Here is an 18,187-nt window from a genome sequence, read left to right on the forward strand (position 1 = left end):
TATGGGGATAAAAACAATAAAGGTCTTTGTACTCACCTTGTCCTGAATTGAACATTTGCCCACGACCTCTGTTCGATATATATTTTCCTCCTTTTACCCTTTGGGGATAGAAACCTCCTTGATTTCCTCTGAAACCATAATTGCCATTTGCTTGGTAACCAGAATAATAGCTCTTATAATTGGTGCAGCTGAAAGGTTGCCTCTCCTTCCAGCCCGCCCAGAAAAACTACCCCTATTGAAAACTCTGTTCATACTGAAAAGTGCCTTATCTAAACTGGTACCATTTGCACGTACTTTCCCAAGGATTTCACCATATCTTCGCCAAATAAAAGGCCTTTGTCGTCCTCTCTAGTCTTCCTTTTGACCAAATCACCCAGCTTTGTGTTAATGCGCATCACAACAGTTTTCCATCACTCTGCTAGTAGGCCCACATTAGCATAGCCTTAAAACATATTGCTTGTTGGCACCATCCCCTCAACAAATCACTATTCAGATCTTTTCCTTTAAGGTAAGCATCTTCCACCGAGTCAAACATTCTTGACAACGTCCCCCGAATATCTAGGAGCCTGTCTTGACATTGTTTGAGAGATCTCTCCAAACGTTTTCTAGGATCTCGCCCCAATTTGAACAAAATAACTGATCAACTCTGGATCTAAATTCAGACTTTTTGTCACTTTATCATCGATTAGCCGCCAAGAATAATATGCCTTAATTATATTGATCTCCTCTTTTTCTAAGGGCCTCCTGATCCAGTGTTGACACATGATCAAAGGCCACCAATTATGTCCTCGGGATGTCTTATATCACGGGGATCAAAAAGATTCTCCCCCATAGGATCTGTTACTTTCTTTGACCTTTCATCTATTTTATCTCCAAATACCTCATCAAAATTATCATTATAATCCAAATCCAACACACATTCATACAAATTGGATGACCCTCCTTTTAATTCCATCATATTCGATGGTACATCACTCGCAGTGCTTGATTGCCATTTCTGTGTGCCGCTTCGGGCACCCTGTCTTTCTGAGCCACCTAGGACTCCCTTCTTACTTGATGTCACTTTCACATGTTTTCTCTTCCTTGTGCATTCACCCACAGGTCCTCTCCGCAAATCCTCCTAATCAGGGACTGAAAAATATTCATCGTCCTTAACTCGGACAATCTCCCGCTCTTTCTGTAAAGCCTGTTTTACAGACTCCTGAAATGCACTGCCCAACTCTTGAGCAATTATTTTCCTTATGATGCTCTCCTGACAAAACTCACTCCCTGGTTGTTCTATATCGTCTAGTAGGACCTCACCAAATATCCTTTGTTTTAATGTAAGTTTCTATTTCAAAACCAATCTCTCACAATTGACTCTTTTTCCTCAACATTTTCACCTCAAATGTGTAAATCCGACTTCAACTGACGATATTTCTGTCACACCGCTGCCCCGAGCTTTTCGTTTCCAAGCAACGAGCTTCACAAGCCTATTTCCCAACAAAATAAGGCTAAATGTTGTAAAACAAGGCCTACCACCTTCGGACAAACATCCCACAGTCCACAAAGAACACTATTTCCTTAAGAAATAAAAGCTTGCGTTCACCAAGTGAGTGTCTAACCAAGGTTCGGCAGGGCGTTCTGACACGCGTTCTTCGCGAGGAGAAATAACAATCTCCTTGCGCACAGCAATCGAAGGCACTGCACTTCAACGGGCCCAAACGCAAGGACAAAATCAACCATTCCTCACGTACGCACTCGAGGTAAAACTCCTGTTTTAATTCCTTTTTGAAACAATCCCACAAATATTTGCCAAATACTTACCACAAAGGGCGAAAAAGAAAAAAAATGCTCTACTTTATCCTAATGGCTACACAGTTAATATACACACCACATTATTTAGAAAAACTTATACTTCCCCATAACAAAATATAGATCTTCTAACAAATTAATCACTTCTACCCATAAATTGGGTAAACTTAAACAAATATCAAAAACAACTCTTACCAATAAACACGTTTATAAAACTATATTAAATATTAGGAACAAATAAATATACTTATCTGCTCAGAAACAGCAACAACAAAAAAGAGGAGGACAATGGAGGATAAGGGGCTTTTATGGGGCTGAGAGTTCTATTGTATTGTGATGTTTCAAAGTTCTATTTTGGAACCTTTTTAAGTGCTGCTCAGAAGAGTGAATAAACGGTTTATGCAGAATGTTAGCCTCCTGTCTTGACATAAAATCCCCAAGTTGGACTGAAGGTTCTGGTCTTATTGCTGCACCCACCCCCTTCGTTGTGCGGAATGGCCACTACTTCCAACACAATTCCTTTGTCGATTGCCCCCTCGATTCTTGCACTGAAAATATCAAGGTTTCAAGGACGCCACAGGAAAGGTTGACGGTGTGGGGTACCTGGTTTGATGCTAATTTTTGGTTAAAATAACTTCTTAACTGTACACCAAATGCAGGATGAGATTTCAGCAGGACTTTGTGAAAGTGGACATGTCGGAAGATCTGCCTACTAAGTATTTAGATTAAGGTAAATCGGAGTTCCCAACTACAATAAGCTACTTCTTAAAAAACAACTATATTTCAAATGTTGAAAATGATGTTGTTTGCTGATCTATGCAGCAAAATGCAAATGATGGAAGCCTAAACTCTAACACAATCAAATGATATCTTGCTCCTTGGGAAGGGAACAGATCATAGTTTTAGTTTCAGACATGATGTAAATTACTAAAGAAATTACAGCAGATTTTTTCTACTAGACAAAACAGAATGCAACGGTGCTTCCGCCGGAACTTACATGACATGCAGGCGACAATTTTACTGACGCCGTGTTTCTTCATCGCTTCCAGTATATTTTTGGTGCCCTCAGACATCACTGTGGTGGGACCTAGATTCATGGGAAAAAGAGGAGTGAGTTTATCAGATGGAGAGGACAGGAAAAACATTCTGATCGTTTTTAAAAAAGCCACTTGAATCTGTGACTCAGGTGTCCAGTACCACAGATCGCTGAAGTTCTCAAGTCCCAAAGGTGTAAACAGTGTTTCACTTCATTCAAGACAAACTACCAATATACAGTGTGAACTAGAAACTTGTATTGTTCGCCAATAAATAGTAAATTAGCAACTAACTATAATTCAGCAAGTGCTAAAACAAGGATTTGAACACACTGTACAGAATACAACACCTAATCCTCTAGTAAAGTGTATAGACCTTCTGAGGCAGACTAATATATTTTTCATGTCGCAGATATTTAAGTCACTTTTTTTTCTTTCTGAAGAAGACACATTACAGAACAACGAATACAATGGGCGGTTCGCCACACAATGTCTAATTTTAAAAATGAAGATCTCAGCGGTACATTTTAAGCACTTTCCCACCCAAACAGACATACCTGTGACCAGTCCTCAGACTGGTCTAGACCCTTGCGAACCCAGCTCCTGCCTTGTTCCTCTCTCTCGCGCCATTGTGCCCTCTTGCTCTCTTCCTCCTTTCACACTGCTCTCACTCACTATTGTGTGCCACTGTTCTTTTGACTCTGTTTGCCACTGTTTCTCTTTTGCGCCTGTTTCACCACTTTTCTCTTTTTCCTTCCCTATGTCTTGCCACTGTTTTGCATCGGTTTTGTTTTACCACTGCTTTGTGCCTTTTATCTTGCCAGTCTCTTTTGTGCCCATTTTGCCACTGTTTTATGCTCTTTGTTTGTTAGTCTCTCTTTTGTGCCTTTTTGTTTGCCACTGCTTTGTGCCTTTTGTCTTGCCAGTCTCTTTTGTGCCCATTTTGCTACTATTTCATGCTCTTTGTTTGCTAGTCTCTCTTTTGTGCCCTTTTGTTTGCCACTGCTTTGTGCCTTTTGTCTTGCCGGTCTTTCCTGCCCATTTGTTTTGCCACAGTTATCTTCTTGTGCGAGTTGCCACTGTTACGTTTCTCTGTGCCTGCTGCCTCTGTCCACTTTCCCGCCTGTTTTCTGCTCCATCTCCCTCCACCCCTACACTCTTTCCCTGCACCTCACAGCTACTGCTCTTTCCTGCTTTGCCTCCTCCTACTACCATCTCAATCCAACCCTTCCTCCGCCCCATGCACTCCTCCACCCTCCCTACACCTACTTAATGTCAGCTGAACCGTGGACATACAGCAGGCATATTACTGGAGTGCCAAAGGGAATCCTGTCTATGCCAGCCTGCACCTGGACGCTCCCAGCTTCAGAAACCATGGTCCTTCCGCCGCCCACCATTACCCTGCTGTGTTCCTCCAAGACACCAATCCCAGCTGGTGCTAGCCACACTGCTATCACGCTGCATCACACAACACAGAAGGAGCCTGCACCTCCTGCCGATTCACCTGCACCACCACACCCACTGTTCCAACATCCACACGACCACATCAACAGCACCCATAACCCCACACACTCAAGAACCATCAAACCAATACCCACTCACACCCCACTCCTTGACATCATACATGCTCCCCAACACCTGCTCACTCAACAAACATGCTATGGAAATCTCGGACCCACTGAACGAGGCCTCCCTGGGCCTCCTGTCCATCAGCATCAACACCAGACCTCACCACACCCATCCCTTCTGGACCAAAGAGCGAAATACCAATGGTAAATACTGGTATCTGCCATGCATACTGCCCAGTAACCACTTACTGCCACAGGACCTGGTCCAGTGGGTAAATGTATCCCTGGAACGAGGATACTTGACATCTACTATACGCTTTGTGACTTCACCTAATCATGCTGGAAATAAACATTGAATTCTAAAGCTGGGCTGGCCCTCAATACAGTGACATTTCCCTGGGAAGGAGTGCTTGTTGGCCTTGCCATCAGAACCACTGCCACCCACCCCAGTGGTACTCTAGCAGACTAGATGGAAATGTGGAACTAGAAGACACTGTTTTTAATCCTAGCTTCCCATTTGGACAAATTGGGTGCTCTTGGGCAGTCACATTTTGTTTGAACTTACTCCTCTACTTTTTCTGGCAAGACTGGGAATATTCAAAATCAGAGTAAAAGCTGCTAGCAAGTCGGTGGTTAAAAAATTGCACTGAATATCGCCTTTAAGAATGGAGAAGTGGCCAGTCTCATGGTATATTTACCAATAACCAATTTCATACATGAGAACAGACCTAATTCAGGCGGGTGTCTCAGGACTCTAAAGCCAAAATGTTTTTTATTTAGCTTTCTCCCTCCTGAAATCGTACCCAGCTTCAATAAATAAAAGTACCCAATAATTTTCATTTTTTTAAGTCTCTCTCTTTTTTCACAATGAAAAGATACACAACCCCTATCCCTAGTTGATATCTTGCCATGTTACAACCTGACAATAAAATCACCAATCCTGAGGTCTGGAGGACAACCAAGAGCACCCAAGCCCACTGCAATCAACCCATGTCATCATGACCACACACAGTTTACACAAATGGAAATGATCAGCGTGAATCTGCAGAGAGTAACAATCAAATGTTGCCTGCCTAAATGTAGATCTGCTCTTGCAAATTTTACTGCTATCTGAGATTTACTTGAACTTAATATGACCACCCTAACGGAAACAAGGGCTCCACTCCTTAGCTCACCATATGTTAATACTGTTAGTTGCAAAAAACATATTAAATACAATGCAAAGAAGCGAAGAGAAGTGCAAAGAGCAGGTGGCGTAGTCCTCTATCCATAAAGACCATATTAAATGCCCTCCTCCACTCCCTTGCAAAACACACATTCACATGCTTGCATTTAAACATTCAAATATCCAAAACTAGCCAAATCAATATCTTAATAATGTACCATCCTCCAGGTGGCAACTCAGTCATTCAGAAACTAGTAGACAAATATGCAGCTCTCTTCCACAGATATCCTGCTGCTATGTGATTCCAACCTGCACTCGGATTATAATAAAGGTGATGTGGTAAATTCTCTAACCTAGATCACCCATCACTACAGCCTGCTCATCACAAGGCTGCCAAACCGGATGTGATCCTCACTGACCCTAAAATGATAGCATTGGAATACCACATACAAATTAACTGGTCAGCTCGCACTTTCATCTCTTCTCTATCAACAACCCTTGACCAACAACAACTTAATCCAAAGTCTCTCTAGAGAAAGAGAAAGCAAATGCGGACTTAACCGAACACTACAAAGCGTCTCAACTTAAAATGATGGACACATTAGCCACCCTCTTAAAAATAAGAATCAGGAATAAAGTTACAAAGGCATGGTACACCCCTTTATCAAGAAAGACAATAGCACAAAAAGAACACAAGTGGAGGAAAAAAAACTATTGCCCTTCATTACTAAAACAATCCAGAAGCAACATAAATCTAACTTACTAGGCATCAAAAACAAATTTCTGCACGACCAAAAAAAGCACAATATAGAAAAACCTGAAACTCTTTGCAGTTGTTAAAGCCCAACCAACTGTTATGTCCAACCACAGCCACAACTCTAATAATCACTGCTTTAAACTTGCTGACTTTTTGGACAATTCATTCAAAGGCTGACTGAAATATTATTATCTCTAACACATCTACCTCTAACCCTACTCTGTCTATACCAGAATCTCAAACAGACTCAGAGAACTGGACCTCTTGTAACCCAATCACATCAGGTTGTCTACAACATAATCTCCTCTACTAAACCCTCCAGGCACTCATTTTACACCTACATTCTAACCTAGCAAAAATCGGTCAGCTCATCTCTCTCCTCCCACTCTGGAAAGACATCACTAACAACACCCTTGGTCAAGGATCTGTCCATTCCTCCCTGAAGAAAGGAGATATTAGGCCCATCCTCAAAAACCCTAAAGGTGGGAGGAGGAGCCTAGCGCGCATCCAAGATGGTCGCGTGAGCACAGGGCTCCCCGGACCCTTTCTGCTCCTCGGAATTTATCCTGAGAATATCCTGATGTGGTTTATGGAATCTGGGAGATGAAGACCAGCTGAGCACATATCTCTTTTCAAAAATCAACTCGGACCTGGGAATCCTGAGTTGTCGTCGTCGGAACTTTTGGGACCCACCCGACGGAGGTGACCGGGGTGAAGGTGACCCGTGGGGCCGGGCTGCAATTGAACAACAGCGGCTTCAGCGCGGTGCCAGTTGCCGATCCACCACTTTCGGTTTCGGTTTTTGACTTCAGGAGACCAGCTGGCGGGTGCGCTCGGGGTGGCGAGGTGCTTCCTGGGCCTCTGCACGAGGTTTTCCTCCACCTGCCACTAGAGTGCCTATCGCCTCGGACCCCCTATACCGACATTTTGAGGTCTTCTTGCTGGTGCCCTTACACCTCTTGATTGGAGGTCCCCTTGAGTGACCGTGTTCACATGGGGGGCAAAGGGGGTCCCGAGGGGCGCAAGACCAAGGCCTCCCTCCGCGGGGGAGCGGTCCAGAGCAACAACATGGACCGCTACACCCAGGGCAGAGGGTCCCCTGGCGCTGCTGGCCTCCCCCCGGACGCTGCAGGGGGAGGCACGAACGTCTCTACGGAACTTTCCCTGCAGGACATTATGGGCGCCATTGCTGGCATCAGGGAAACCATCGCCACGCAATACGAGGCCCTGGCCCGTAAGATCGACACCGTCGCGATTGATGTAACCCTGATCCGGGCCGACCTCTCCAAAACTAACGAGAGGGTCCAGGCCCTCGATACACGGACCTCCACCCTCGGTGCGGAGGTGTCGGATCTGCGGGCCGCGCTTGGAGACATCAGGGTGGTCAACGATCATATGGCCCGGCGGCTTGAGGACTTCGAGGGACGGGCCCGACGCAACAACATCCGCATCATAGGTGTACCGGAGTCCTCCGACAGCCGCCCGGTTGACCTCGTGGTCGAGGAACTTATCCTGCAACAGTTGTCCCCGGCTGGCCTAAGTAAGTTCTTTGCCGTGGAGCGGGCCCATCGAGTTCCGGGCGGTCGGCCACGGCCGGGGGCCCCCCCGAGGCCTATCGTGGCCAAACTATTCCACTACAGGGACCGCGACGCTATTCTGCAGGCCTCACGGACCCACGGCCCGGTTCGTCACGAGAACTCGACCATCAATTTTTATCCGGACTTCACGCAACTGGTCCAGAAACAGCGGATGGGATTCCAAGGGGTGAAGCGTCGTCTCCGCGAGCGGGGCCTAAAGTATTCGATGCTCTACCCTGCAAAACTCCGAGTGGAACATGGGGATCGGACAGCCTTTTTTGACTCTCCTGTGGCCGCAAGTGACTGGCTGGACTCGCTGCCGGACGGAGGTGGCCGTCCCGGACCCTCTGCGGGCACCGCAGGTGACGGGTCCCCTTTAGAATGACTTTTGGTCCTTGATTTTGCCGTTTTGCATTGTTCAGTTGGGTCTTACTTCTTTTGTATATTGTGTTTCACCAGGACCTGTGAGGGGGGCGGGCGGGGACGGGTCCCTTTCCTCCTCCGGGGTCTTTTCGTAGAATGGGGTTAGTGGGGCGACAGGCACACTGCAAGTTGGGGGGGTTTTTTGGCCCGCAGGGGTGCAGGGTGGGGGGAGTTGGACTTGGGGTGGGGTTGGGGGGGAGGAGGGGTTGTTTTGTTGTGTGTTTTTTGTTTACAGGGCGAGGTATTGATTTTTGTCCACATCTGGGAACTGTGCTGCAGGCTGGGGGACCCTTGATCTATTGGAGGGGATGGGGGGGGACGGGTTGAGGCTTATGTCATGGAACGTCAATGGGTTGGGGGACCGTATCAAGCGGGGTGTAGTGCTGCAATATTTGCGTCGTTTGACTCCTGATGTGGTGTTTCTCCAGGAGACGCATCTGGTTGGTAATGTTTGTCATGCAATGAACAGGGGGGGATATCGCCTCGTAGCCCATTCTGGTTTCACAACTGGTTCCAGGGGGGTGGGCATTCTCCTGCGAACCTCCCTTCCGGTGGAGATCACTAAGATAGTCTCGGATGACAGAGGGCGCTATGTGTGTTTGATTGGGAGGTGGGAGGGGCAGCCCCTTACCCTGGTTTCAGTCTACGTCCCCCCGGGCCTCCAGAACTCCACCTTCACTGACTTGGGTCGAATGCTGCTTGACCTTCCGGACAGCCTCCTGCTCATGGGCGGGGACTTTAATTCTGTGGTTTCGGGTGAACTGGATCGTCACCCACCAAGGACCCTCCCCGCTGCCCAGGCATGGCTGGGTGGGATGTTGGAGACCTTCGGCCTGGTGGATAGCTGGAGATTAATGCATCCGACCCAATGTCAGTTCACCTTTCACTCGGGGGCGCATGGGAGTCTCTCTAGGTTAGACTACTTCCTTATGCCCGCGGCGCAGACTGGTCGGATTAGAGAGGTCAGGCACCTGGCGCGGGGTATCTCCGACCATTCTCCGCTGTGGCTTCTTTTTGACGCCGGGTCGCGGTCTGCAGGGCGGATCGCTCCCATTAACCCATGGTACCTGCGAGACCCTACGACTCGCGACAGCCTGGTTAAGGCTATGGACCAATACTTCCTTGATAACGAGGGGTCGGTGTCGTCTGCAATGTCCCTGTGGGAAGCCTTTAAAACCGTGATCCGCGGACACGCCCTCTCCCAGATAGTGGTAGCTAAGAAGGTCAAGAGTGAGGCAGTGGTGAGGCTGGAGACTGACATCTCGGGGCTGGAGTCGGCCTTGGAGGCGAATGTCACTCCGGACGGGCTCCATGCCCTTAGCCTGAAACAGTTTGAATATAGGTCCCTGGTCACTGACGCGGCCAAAACTATGTATAGGGAGCAGCAGGGTCGACTGTACGACGCCGGGGACAAGGCGGGAAAGTTGATTGCGTGGCTGGACAAAAAGGAGAGAGTGAATCGTGTGGTCCCGGAGTTGCGTGCTGCGGATGGTGTGTGTGTGACTGAGCCGGATGAGATTGTGGAATGTTTCGCCGACCACCTCCGGGCTGTGTACTCCCCAGTGACTGACAGAGATGAGGACGACTCTCGCCTTCTACTGAGGGATATTGCCTTGCCCGGCCTGTCCGTTGAGGACCGTGAGCGGCTGGACGCTCCCTTGTCGGCGGATGAAATAGCGACCGCGATCCGCTCCCTTCGCTCGGGCAAGGCTATGGGTCCCAACGGTCTGCCCATTGAGCTATATAAATTGCGCCCTGATAAGCTTGCGCCCTTCCTCAGTCGCATGTTCCGTGAGTCTCTTGCGGCGGGTTCCCTTCCGGCTGACCAGCGTTTGGCCACGATAGTCGTGATCCCCAAGGAGGGCAAGCCGCGAGACCGCTGTACTTCTTACCGGCCTATTTCACTGCTAAATGCAGAGCCTAAAATCCTGGCGAAAGTCCTTGCCAATCGTTTGTTGAGCGTCGTGTGCGATCTTATTCATCCGGACCAATGCGGCTTCATCCCGCACCGCAACACCGCTCTTAACTTGCGGCGTCTTCACGGCGCCCTGGCCAGGGCGGAGCTCCTCTCCGAACCGGCCGTGCTGGTTTCTTTGGATGCCACGATGGCTTTTGACACCATCGAGTGGCCATTCCTCTGGGCTGTCTTGGCTAAATTTGGCTTTGGGGAAGGATTTATTGGCTGGGTGAAGCTTCTTTACACGGGACCCATGGCTCAGGTGGTGGTGAATGGGCGGGTCTCTCGGCCCTTTGCCCTCGGCAGGGGCACGAGGCAGGGGTGCCCGTTGTCCCCTTTGCTCTTTGCTCTCGCCCTGGAGCCACTCGCTGCTTGGCTCCGCTGGGAGCCCTCGCTTAGAGGGATCCGGTGGGCCCCGGGCTTCGAAGATCGGGTCTCGCTGTATGCGGACGATATTCTCCTGTATCTCACCTCACCGCGGCAGTCGCTCAACGTCCTCTTTGACGTTCTGACTTCCTTTGGGAACAATTCGGGTCTCACGATCAATTGGTCTAAATCCTGCGTCTATCCTATCTCTGGTGGTCCTCCTCTCCTGCCGCCTCGGCTTCCGATCCAAATATCTCTGAGCGGCTTTAAGTACCTGGGGATATACGTTTCGCTGGACCCGGTGGCTCGCTATGAGCAGAATCTCCTGCGTCCACTCCGGCGATTGCGAGAGGACACGGCCCGGTGGTGCAGGCTGCCCCTGTACCCGCTGGGTCGGGCCGCGCTGTTCAAAATGATGTCCCTTCCCAGGTTCCTCTATGCACTCCAGAACTCCTTCGACGTTATCCCAGTGGCCTACTTTCGGGAGGTGGAGAGCCTGCAGAGGAGACTGGTGTGGGACGGGCGGGCGCGTATTGCTCTTGCTAAGCTTACTCTCCCCTGGTACGACGGGGGCATCGCGCTTCCTGACATTCGCAGGTACTATTGGGCCTCGCAGCTATCGGCCATTAACCATGCCACGTATGCGCCTGGCTTGAATCCGGCGTATGAGATGGACAAGTTCCTGCTTCCCGGCGGGAACTATAACAGGGCACTTTACTCCCGCTCGGCTGGCCGGACCCTTACGGGTCCTACTAAGATTGCGGTGCGGACTTGGAGGGCTGCCACTGCGGCCACGGGCTGGAGTGAGCGACTAACATGTGCTACTCCTTTGTTTGCCTCCGACCGCCTGGGCAGCCTCTGGACTACGAAGGGGTTTGACCAGTGGGATACGATTGGTATCAGCAAAGTGGGAGACCTGTGGCATAAGGGCACGGTTAAGACTTTCGTGGTGCTCCAGGCCGAATACGAGCTTACGGACAGGGAGTTCTTCCGCTATGCCCAGGTTCGACACGCCCTGCTCTCGGTCTTTGGGGAGGGGACCAAGATCCCGGTTTCCTCGCCCCTCGAGGACCGCATACTTGACGGACATGTCCCTGACAGTACTATTTCTTTAACTTATAAAAAACTGATTAATCATCGGGCTGACCTCTTTGTGCGCCTCCGGGAGGCTTGGACGGGGGATGGGGTGGAATTGGACGACGAGGACTGGCAGTCTGCACTGTCGTCCCCCAAGGAGGTCGCCATTCCGGCCCGTCTCCGGTTGGTACAGCTTAAGATTCTTCACCGGGTGTATGTGACGGGTCCTCGCTTGGTCTCGATGGGATTTTCCGACGACGGGCTCTGTAAGCGGGGTTGTGGGCTCAGCGCCACCTTTCTCCATATCCTGTGGGAGTGCCGCGAGGTGGCGGACTACTGGCGCCGGGTCCATACGGTTATGGGACAGGTCACTGGGGTTGTGCTGCTGCCGGAGGTGCGTCGCTGTGTCCTGAATGTGTGGGAGCCCAATGATTACAGCGCGGCTCAGACTCGGTGGGCGGCCCTGGGGAACATGATTGCCAAGAGAGATATAGCGCAGCTTTGGGGCGCCCAACGGCCGCCCACCGTGTCAGTATGGAAGGAGAATATGGACTGGTGTATGTTCAGGGAGAAGACTGTGTATGTGGCCCGTGGTAAGCCGGGGGCATGGGGTAGAATCTGGGGGCAATGGAATGCGTATCGCGGGGGTATCTGTACGCCCCCCCTGGTGGACACCGATATCGCCATGTCCCCCTGACCCTTGATGGTTCCTGGCACCTTTTGGAATAACCACATATGGACGTTCATCTCCCTTGACCCCCCCCCCCCCCCCGTCCCCAGCCTCCCGGTACTCCTTCCTTTTGCCGGCTGCTTAATGGTCTGCACTGGAGTTCCCCGGAGGAAGCCTGACCCGCACTGTTTGCCCTTATGCCTCGCCTTTTGTTTTTCTTTTAGTTTTTGTGTCTGTTGGACTTAAGTCTCCTGTTCCTTTAGAACTATCCGGAGCCACTACGGGGCTGCGCCCCGGGACTTGACTGCAGCCTTGATAAATGTATATTTCATTCTGTACCTAGCGGCCGGCCCTGGTGGTTGTAGGCCCGTGCTTGTAACCGAATTATTGTTCAATAAAATTTTTATAAAAAAAAAAAAAAAAACCCCTAAAGGTGAACCAGACAACAGTGAAAGGTAGTGCCATCACTGGCCTCGCGTTTCTTGTGAAAATTATAGAAAATTGTGTAACAAAACAACTAACCTAACACATTGATAACAAAGGTAAGAAGAAGAAAAGGAAGGTGCACTCTATCAATAGTCGTAGGCAGCAAAAATTTGTATTTCACAAAGTCTTTTTCTTTTTTCTTTTTATTTGAAGGTGATTGGTACAAAAACGGCACACAGCCAACGCGTTTCGTTCCCTTGTGCCTTGGGAACTTCGTCAGGGCAATAAAGTTTCGACTGATATTCAAGGGGTGAACCCCTCAAAACATGTGGCGACAATCTTTATATATCCAAAAGTACTTCAGTATGGTTTGAACTTGCAGTCAAGACCTTAGTAGGTGCAAGACGAGCATCAAATGTAAGGACACTTCGGAGATTTAGTAGTCCCGAGTGTGTGGGAATTATCCCAAAGGTTATCCGTATCACGACAAGTGTAAAAGTCGCTGTATTCGGAGATGGATATCGACATCCATGCAAGTTCAAACCATACTGAAGTACTTTTGGATATATAAAGATTGTCGCCACATGTTTTGAGGGGTTCACCCCTTGAATATCAGTCGAAACTTTATTGCCCTGACGAAGTTCCCAAGGCACAAGGGAACGAAACGCGTTGGCTGTGTGCCGTTTTTGTACCAATCACCTTCAAATAAAAAGAAAAAAGAAAAAGACTTTGTGAAATACAAATTTTTGCTGCCTACGACTATTGATAGAGTGCACCTTCCTTTTCTTCTTCTTATCTTCATGTTTAAACAGCATCTTTCAACAGCAGATGCTGGAAGACGTTGCACCTACTCCAAATATGCATATTGAATAGCACTTAAGTGCTTGACCTTGGTCTGCTGTTGGTTGCTTTGTGGTTACATTGATAAAGGAATTCTGGATCAGTCTGCAGCAAATGAGATTGTTGACCATGACTTAGGTCCTAATTTACATAAGGGAAGGCCGCCCAGTTCTCCATCAGGGAAACATATTAAATTACTCCATCACCCTGATAGAGGTTCCACCTGCCAAATTTAGAAATGACCGCCACGCTGGAGGTAATTTCTAAAGCATTGGCAGGAACCACTGTCATGTGTCAATGCTGTTTACAGTTTGCTGCACGGCTCCGTCAATATGACAGAACCGTGCACCAAACTGTTATTTTTATTTTCAAAAAGAAAATCCTGAAGTGGAGTTTTCTTCTTGAAAAAAAAAAAAAAATCTCCCCTCACCATGGAAGTATTCTCCCATGGACAGGGGGGCATTTAGCAGTTTTTACTGCCCCTTATTGCCAGGGATTTCCTGTCGGTGATGGGCAGTAAAAACTAGGCGGATAGAATTAGAGTTCTGCCTTTGATGGTCCTTACTCCGCAGGGCCGTCAGTGGGGTCTAATCACAGCAAAGAAGGAGCAGTCTCCGCCATGATTAAACCTAAGGTCCGCATACTTTTACATTTGGCGGGTGGGCAATTATCTTGGAAGCATGTATACTCCCTCGCTGTTGCAAGATGTAAATTCAGTCCCTTAATTACTAATCAATATTATATTCCTCCAGCTCAATATCAAAGTGGCAGTAGTGAAATGTTGCAAACCATATTTTGATTAACATTGCTGAGTTGGGGTAGGGTGGCCAAGTGTCCCAGATTTTCAGGGACAGCACATTTAGCACATGCTCCAGTTTCCAGACAGGGTCAACTGAATACAGAGGGAAGAACGTTTTGATACGTTCAAGTGCAGAATTAGTTAGCAGACCTTAACAGAAAGCAATTTAATTAACCTAAATGATACTGTGTATAACAATTGCATGAAATTTCTCTCAATGCATAATTTTTGGCATTTTCTATGTTAGTGAGCGCTGCCAAATAACTCATTATGAGCCCATCGGTAGAAGGAAACTTAAGAGTCCTATTTCTATTTTTGGCCATTTTGCAAATTGCCGACACACACACACTACCTCCCTGGTGCATGGAACTGCCATTGGTGACAACAGGGATGGCTGTCCAAAATAAAAAAAATCCCTGGGGGAGACAGAAATGCTTTCGCGTCTCTTTGACCCCCTAGGCCTCTTTGGAGGAGAGAGAATCTAAGAGGGCAAAGAGGCCAGGGTAAAAAAAAAAAAAAAAGTTAAAAAGAAAACTAGCGGAAGTCACGCTGGCGCTGCTGCTCCCACCACAAAAAAAAGAAAAAAAAAAGAAAAGTGCTTCTCTATTGTTTAGCCCCCGGGTGGCCCCGGGGCTATTGTTCAAATTAATGCAGGGATCAGTACAGCCTTCCTTGCAGCCTCGGGGGACCACTACCTCTCCGGGCTAAAACAAAACAAATCAGGGCTGCACGGACCACCTGTGCCCCGGGGACCGCCACCTCCCCGCAGCTTATTGATTAGCGATTGGGGGCGGGGGGTTTTGGGGACCTCCCTGGGGACCGCCGCCTCCCTGGGGCTATTGTTCAAATTAATAAGGGGGGCTATACAGCTTCCCTCGCAACCCCGGGGAACACCACCTCCCCGGGGGCTGTTTAATGTGTAACGGGGGCCTTATGGACCCCCCAGGCCAAATTAATTTTTAAAAATGGGAGAGGGGCCACATGGCTCGCCTTCATTTGCTGCTCTTAGCCCGGGGACCGCCACTTCCAACGAAGGGGGGGGGCCATGTGGCCCCCTCCTGGAGCGATAGATGGCCTTGGGGAACACCACCTCCTAAGACTAGCTCCTGCAATGCCTCAGGGTGCCGACCACCGGGACGTAGCTTTTTGCTGTGGCTTGGTGGGAGCTTTAGGGCTCCTGCCAAGTTATAGCAAACACTCCGCTTCCAGCCAGAGCGGAGAAATGCTCTGGCTTGCTGGAAGTAGAGCATTCATCTGTTTCAGCGAGCAGGGAAACAGAAAATTTGCTTTCAGACACAGGTTGCTGCATGTTTAGCCGCTCCCCGTGTCTGAAAGCAATTCTGGCTCCCGCAGAAGGGAGGGAGCCGGCAGGGACTGCGTGGGCCTCGCATACACACTCACACACACCCATTCACACATCCATACAAGTACTCACACACCCATTCACTCACCTATACAGCCATTCACAGACACATACTCTCCACTCACACCCTCACCAACTCACTTAACCAAACTCCCACTCACACATAAAGCATACTTCCACACCCAGTCACTCAATCATGCAGCCTTTCAGACACCCTCACACATCCATACAGTCAATCACGCACCAACCCATACCCATATGGGGAGACTGAGGGGAACATCAGGTGGTAGGAAATTTGTGCTGGTGTGGTGGTCCCACACAGAAATGTGTGGAAAATGTGATTTTTTTTTTTAGATAAATGTGAGGTTTGCAGGGGATTCTGGGTAAGAGAACATTGGGGGATCCATGCAAGCCACACCTCCCTGGACTCCCTCGGGTGTCTAGTTTTAAGAAATGTCTAGGTTTGATAGGTTTCCCTAGTGTCCCGCGAGCCCGGGACCAATAACTGGTGACCGACCCCCTTGCAAAACCAGGTCGTTTTTGATGTCTACACAATATGATTTGGCTCTTCCCTGTCGCAGGCACTTCGCCCACCTACACGTGAGGTACCATTTTTTATCAGGAGACCTGGGGGAACGCTGGGTGGTAAGAAATTTGTCTACGTCCGGTGATCCCACAGCACATAAATTAGATTTTTTGGGGGCTAAATTTGAGGTTTGCAGGAGGTTCTGGGTATGAAAACTTTGGAGTACCACACAAGCCACACCACCTCCATGGACTCCCCGGGTGTCTAGTTTTCAGAAATATCTGGGTATGGCAGGTTTCCCTACATGGAGGACGAGCCCAGGGACAAAAACGCAGGTTACCCCCTTGCAAAACTAGATAATTTTGATGTCTCCACAATATATTTTGGGCCGTTTCCTGTAGCGGGCACTAGACCCCCCCCCCACACAAGTGAGGTACTATTTTTATCAGGAGACTTGGGGGAATGCTGGGTGGATAGAAGTTTCTGGGTTCAGAACTTTCCATCACAGAAATGTGAGTAAAATGCTTTTTTCTAGTCAAAGTTTGAGATTTGCAAGGGATTCTGGGTAAACAAATGTGGTGAGAGCCACGCAAGACAGTCCACCCTGGGTACCCCTAGGTATTTAGTATTAAAAAATGTACAGTTTGGCTGGATTTTCCTAGGTGCTGGTTGAGCTAGGGTCCAAAAACTAGGGCTACCCACATTGGAAAAAAATGGCCTGTTCTCGGAGGAAAAATGCAATGCGTTCATGCTGCGTTTAGGACCGTTTCCTGTGGCGGCCACTAGGCCTACCCACAACACTAATGAGGTACCATTTTTATCAGGAGACTTGGGGGAATGCCGGGTGGACAGAAGTGTGTGATCCCCATAGATTCCAGAACTTTACATCACAGAAATGAGAGGAAAATTTGTTTTTTAAAGTTTGAGGTTTGCAAGGGATTTTGGGTAAAGAAACGTGGTGAGAGCCAAACAAGTCAGCCCACCCTGGATACCCCTTGGTGTCCAGTTTTCAAAAATGTACGGGTTGCCTATGTTTCCCTACATGCCGGCTGGCCTAGGGTCCAAAATCTAGAGCTACTCACATTGCAAACAAGCATTTGCAATGGAATAGGTCTCGCAGTTACACGAGTTAAAGCTAATGGCATTGTAAATGCCAATGCCAATAGGCATTGTTATTTGCAATGTCAATAGCTCAAACTCGCGTAAATGCGAGACCTAATGCATTGCAAATGCTTGTTTCCCAGGGAAGGATCTGTGTTTATTTAGGCCTTTGTCTGCCCAGGGATTAAGCGCCGGCCCACCAGCATTGTGAACTTGGTGGCAATAAAAGCCCGCCATAACACACTGTAAAATCATTCTTACCATGGCATTACTTGCACAGTATCCTTTACAAAGTAGAATGCCGGGATGCCCCTTTCACTAATCTAAAGCATTTTATCTCGTTCCTCGTGTGTAATGCTGCTTTTCCCCTTTCTAATTTGAAAAAAATACAAAAACGTACTTAGGTTTTTTGTGACCCTTCGTGTGTTCAGTTTTTTTTTGTCCAGATGACTTGTTAACAGTGACGCAGATAGGTGATCCGAAAACAAAAGAAACATTTTAATTAGAGCTTCAAATTGGGGACGTTCGGCCATAAAAATATTTTTCTACGTTTTGCATAATTTTTTCCCCGTACCGTGAATTCAACCTACTTGTAAAGTTCCTAACACATTACAACCACCAGGTGGCGTAACAGCCAAGCAGACTTGTGCTTTTTGGGTGGCGCTGATATTCCGGAAGATTTAGCCGTGAGCATATGTATTGTATTCATTATTTTCCAGTACGAAAGAGCTTTGTAATCCCACT

The 18,187-nt window shown here is 48.4% G+C and overlaps 1 protein-coding gene across 2 annotated transcripts in view; it reads right to left on the reverse strand.

The window, feature by feature from the left end:
• LOC146798141 (flavin reductase (NADPH)-like) overlaps positions 1-18,187 on the reverse strand; it is a 136,654-nt gene that overhangs the window by 38,742 nt on the left and 79,725 nt on the right. The window contains exon 3 of one of the 2 annotated variants that reach the window (XM_085625375.1): positions 2,792-2,881. The exons of the other annotated variant lie outside the window; for it this stretch is intronic. Coding sequence (XP_085481501.1) covers positions 2,792-2,881 — 90 coding nt within the window. The remainder of the gene's footprint in view (positions 1-2,791; positions 2,882-18,187) is intronic. 2 annotated transcript variants of the gene reach the window in all.

Source organism: Triturus cristatus, chromosome 9, assembly GCF_964204655.1.
Source record: "Triturus cristatus chromosome 9, aTriCri1.1, whole genome shotgun sequence".
In the NCBI taxonomy this organism is placed as follows: Eukaryota; Metazoa; Chordata; class Amphibia; order Caudata; family Salamandridae; genus Triturus; species Triturus cristatus.